The sequence below is a fragment of the Gopherus flavomarginatus genome, chromosome 7 (genome assembly GCF_025201925.1).
Source record: "Gopherus flavomarginatus isolate rGopFla2 chromosome 7, rGopFla2.mat.asm, whole genome shotgun sequence".
In the NCBI taxonomy this organism is placed as follows: Eukaryota; Metazoa; Chordata; order Testudines; family Testudinidae; genus Gopherus; species Gopherus flavomarginatus.
In genome coordinates, this window is record NC_066623.1 from 2,202,606 (window position 1) to 2,207,359 (window position 4,754).

Sequence of the window (4,754 nt, forward strand, 5' to 3'; positions counted from 1 at the left end):
CTCACTCCCAGAGCCCTGCAGTCACTTCTGATCTGCTGAGGGTCATACCTCGCAGTATCATAAGTACCCACCTGGATGAGTAGCATGGAGTAGTAGTCAGAGGGCCAGATGATCCTTGACAATCCCTCCATAACTTCTCAGATATGGCCTCTGGCAGGCAGCATACCTCCCGGGATGCCATGTCCGGGTGACAGGTAGGTGCCTCTGTCCCCCTCAGAAGAGAGTCACCAATCACCTCTACCCTACATTTCCTCCTGGGAGTGGTGGCTGTGATCCTCCCAGCCTGGGGGGTACATGGCTTCTCCTCCTCCACCTTTGGAGACAACTCCTTATCGCTCATTGCCAGGGCAGCAAAACCACGTTCCATCACCATGGTGGGTGGGTTGGAAGTGGGGATAGAGCACTGCCTGCTGCCAGAGGTAACCAGTACCCAGTGCCCTCCATGTGACAGAGCCACATCCTCCTCCCCCGGTGGTGTGACAGAAGTCCTCTGTAGCTAGATAGCCTCCTCAGCCTTGGATTTCTCCATATGAATACTCTTGAGAAATTCCTCATGGGCACAGATGCTCCTCAGCCCAGCCACCTCCTCCTGTAGCTCTCCCACCTGTTTCCTGAGAGATTCCACCAGCAGGCACCTCTCACACTGGATAGTCCCCGCAGCCTGGCTCTCTGTATGTAGGAAATGCAGTCCAGAGTCTCTGCAAATCCACACCAGGATCTGGGCAGAGGCATCCATGGCTAGGTTCTCTGTCTGGATACAGGTGCAGGTGGAGGAGACAGGAGCAGCGTTGGCAGTGGCAATGTGGCCCTTCCTAACCATAACAATTATATTATGTCTCCCTCCTACAAACTCCTCTGTTTCCGGTCCTCTTTTCACTAGCTCCCCTTGGTCGCTTAGCCTCTGGCTTTTAAGGCCCTCTCTCCTAGGTCAGCTCTACCCCCTCGTTAAACACCCAGGGGAAGAGTGATCACAAGGCTGATCAAAGATGATCAAGGATGATCCAGGGGACAAAGGCTCAAATAGCAGCCAGAGCCACAATCCCAACTGACCCGGTAACTGAAGTAAGTGAAAATACCTGAAATAATCTGAAAGAGAAAGAAAAACACAAACAGCCAAACACACTCACTCACCCCAAAGTTAGTCCTCACACTTTCTTCGTTCTCAGTGGGATCTCCTTCTCCCCCTCTCAAATGTCCCTGTTCGCTTTGTCATGTACAGTGGTAAAATCACCTCCTGAGTTCTACACTCCCCTGCTTCTACAGCCAAAGGAACGCATTAGTCATTTTCACTACACCGGGAGCTGATGTTTGGTTTCACAGTCTCTGCTTTCCAGGAGACTGAACTCTATTCTATAGGGCCAGCCTGCAGCCTGTAGACCCAAATGGATAACTTTCCGTTGGCTGTACTAAAACCTATTTTGTATGTTACAGAACATCTTACAAAGCAATCCAGATCTGTTTGACGGCCCTGCCTTCATCGTTAGATGTCACTCCTCCAACCTTTGTGTCATCTACAAATTGTATCAGCATTTCTTTATTATTCACTTCCAGAGTAGTGATAAAAAAAGTGGAAGACTGCCATGCCTAGTACTGATCCATGCAGAACCTCACTAGAACCACCTCATTCACTGATTATTTCCTCTTAACAACTACTTGTTGAGGCCTATGAATGAGGCAGTTAATAATCCATTTAACATGTGCTCTGTTGATACTGTATAATGCTAACTGTATAATGATCATGTATATTGGTTTTAGTCAGCATGTTGTGAGGTACTAAGTAGAAATTCTACATCTGTTGCATCTGCGCAGACACCTTTATCCGCCAAACACCTGCTCCCTCCTGCCTGAGCTCGAGTGTCCCAAGACATGTTACAAACAGGCTGGCAGGTGCATGAACACTAAAGCAGCCGCCGGTGTGTTAGGAGCAGGACACACAGACCTTAGAATGAGCTGGGTTACTGGGGCGTGATAGCATAGACTAGCATGAGTGATGCAAAGCAGCTGTTCTGAGCAAGCAACAGTGCACTGACACATAGGCCAAAAGTAAATGATCTCTCCTCTCTACAATGGTGTACAAAGATTTACGATTTGGGTAGAATTAGCCATGCGGGTGAGAACAATGTAACTTTCCTCAAGAATATTTATTGCAATCCCCAAAGTGTTTTCATAGCCGCCACTTATGAGCGTCCTGTATTGTGAGGTTTATTTGCATTAGGGATGGGGAATGTTCTTCATGCAAACACCTGGGCTTATATGACAAGAAGAATTGTCATGCATGAACAAGAGTAATTATTATTTGTTGCTCGGCACACCTGGCCTTCCGGCTGGAAAAGTTTTAGCCAACTAATCAGGGAGCAAAATGTACATCTGACTTAGATGATCAATGAGCCATCATGAATAGGAATAGGGAATGACCTTTCATTGCCCTGGTTTGTAGAATCAGTGACCATTTCGATAGGGATTTCATAATCCAATTAGAGAACCCAACCTCTTGTCTATATATATGAGATCTCCTCCCTTCGGCTGCATTGAGAGAGCATCTTCAGAGCTCAGCACTAGCAGACTCTAGCAGACCCACGAACCACATCCACCATGAAGACAGCAGCTGTCATTGTGTTCCTCGCTCTGGGGCTTTTCTCCAGCTTTCAGGGTGAGTAACTTTTGCTGCAGCCTGTACAGAGCTCTGTGTCTGACCCTCTAACCTTCAGCAGGGACTCGACTGTTAAAAACCAGCTCGGCCCCCGCTACAGACGTTTGGGTGTCATAAGCAGGGGAAGTGGCTCATGGCAAAAACAGCCATTTCCTTTGGAAAGATGTCACTGAGGGTCCATTATGGGCTTTTACCCAAACCCCAATCTGGGAGCTGCAAACAATCCACCTGCAGTTAATCTGGGGGCAATGATGATAGTATTTACTGGTCTGACTGTGGGTGCATTTGTCTACATGCTTCCATCAGCCATTCCTTTGTGGTTTTCTAGCCTGATCGCAAATCTCCATTCCCACCGGGGGCTGATTCTCATCTCACACACACTGCTGTGGACCTGCTGGTGAGGGACAAGGAGTTACATTACCGTACAACTGGGGTTAGCGTAGGGAACCTTCCCATGGTCACATTTGCCAGTGAGGAAGCTGCATGCATTGTCCTGCAGAGATGAATGTTCTTCAGTGACTTTATCACCAGCATTTCCCTTCATTGTGTCATTGTGTCTGTGTTTTTGTTCCAGATGCTACTGCTCAGGATGGTAAGGTGAGTCCAACTCTCACTGTTAATTAATTGTTCCCTTCCCCTAGTTTGTAACATCAAGGAGCCCATGATCTCTGGGTTAGAAACATGCAAGGACTCAAGAGTAAATTGGAAGCAGGCTTGACCCTGTGCCTGAGTGAGGGGAGAGTGAATCCCTGGGGCTGAGACTCCGTGTGGTCCGAAGGATGGATTCCATCCTTTACTGGACAGGACACCATCTGTGATGGGCCTGGGGGAGGCACCGGGAGCAACTCAGAGACAGAAGGGGGAGGGGACGGTATCACAAGAGCATGAGGAGTTTAATATCCGAGCATCAGCTGCCTGCACAGATGTCCCTTCACTCACACACCTTGTAATGTGGGTTCAGAAGAGTCTGGGGGACGAGGGAGACGGGCTGTGTGGTAGCCCTTTCTTAGCTCCTGCTGGCAGCAAGAGGGGAAAATCAGTTCATCAGAGCTGAGGGGCAGGCTAGACAGTGTGAGCTCTGGGATGCAGGGACTGTCCCTTCTGTGTTCATAGCACACCCAGCACCAGGGGACACCAGCAGGCCCCTCATGTAACACAAAGAATGGCATTAATAATAATAATATCAGCCACAGGGTTTCTGCAGTGAGTACCAGAAGCCACCTTCTGTCTGCACCAAGGATCTCCACCCGGTCTGTGGCACTGATAACAAAACATACAGCAACAAATGCTTCTTTTGCAAAGCAGTCTGGTGAGTACAGGAACAAATGGCCCACTCATAAAAACTAAAACCCCAATGTCTTGTAACTGTAGCCGCTGCCTGCACCCATCTGTCTTTACCTCCTACAGGCTGGGTCAACTTACTCAGTCTAATTTTTCATGTCAGCGAATAAGCTCTGGTTAATTCGACATACTGAGGCCTTGACAGATGCTTTGCCTTCGTTGCCCATAAGGGTTGCAGCCCTGAGTTCTGTGTCTCCGTCTTTCCTTCTAGGGAAAACCTTGGAAGTCTTTGCTTTAAGCAAGAAGGAGAATGCTGAATCCTCGATGGTGCTGAGGGCTGAGGAGGAGCTGGACCCTGTTTGCTTTTAGTTCCCACCAGCAGATCCCCACATGGACACATGGTCTCTGCTCCTCCTCCATTTCGAGGGCTCCTGCCACCGTTGCTGACTCTACAGCTGATGTTCAATAAAGTAAACTCAGCCAAATTCTTTACTTCTGTGATTTTTAACCTTCCCTCCCCCCCCACACCCAACTCACTCCCTACATTCCTCCCAAACCCACCCAGACCCAGGAGCTGCAGAGGCTGTCCATCTCCTTGTTGGTGCACAGGAGACCACAGGGACCCTCTGGCCAGGGTCTGTGGTGCCTTCATGCCCCTGTGCAGCAGACCAACAATCTGCTGACCTTGTTTGGTCCTCAGCAGGAGTATCAGCTGCCTCAATTTGGGGCTGCACTGGGGGGAGTCTCCCTCTGCCCCCAACCTATGAACACGGCATCCCTGGCTGTCCATTGATGCCACGTAACCCTTCCCCTCCTGCCAGGC

General features: G+C 49.3%; 1 protein-coding gene across 1 annotated transcript; it reads left to right on the forward strand.

Moving 5' to 3' along the window:
* Positions 1–2,522: 2,522 nt before the first annotated feature.
* On the forward strand, positions 2,523–4,383 carry LOC127054931 (ovomucoid-like). Its single transcript, XM_050961344.1, has 4 exons — positions 2,523–2,650; positions 3,225–3,247; positions 3,844–3,959; positions 4,203–4,383. Exons 1-4 carry the CDS (start codon positions 2,593–2,595, stop codon positions 4,246–4,248), a joined length of 243 nt encoding a protein of 80 aa, XP_050817301.1. The 5' UTR covers positions 2,523–2,592; the 3' UTR covers positions 4,249–4,383.
* The last annotated feature ends 371 nt before the right edge of the window (positions 4,384–4,754 follow it).

Excerpts from the sequence above, each read along its gene's own strand:
- LOC127054931 (XM_050961344.1), top strand. The coding sequence starts at position 2,593 with ATGAAGACAGCAGCTGTCATTGTGTTCCTCGCTCTGGGGCTTTTCTCC. Across the intron at positions 3,248-3,843 it reads CTACTGCTCAGGATGGTAAG|GGTTTCTGCAGTGAGTACCA; the intron begins GTGAGTCCAACT and ends TATCAGCCACAG. Across the intron at positions 3,960-4,202 it reads TTCTTTTGCAAAGCAGTCTG|GGAAAACCTTGGAAGTCTTT; the intron begins GTGAGTACAGGA and ends CTTTCCTTCTAG.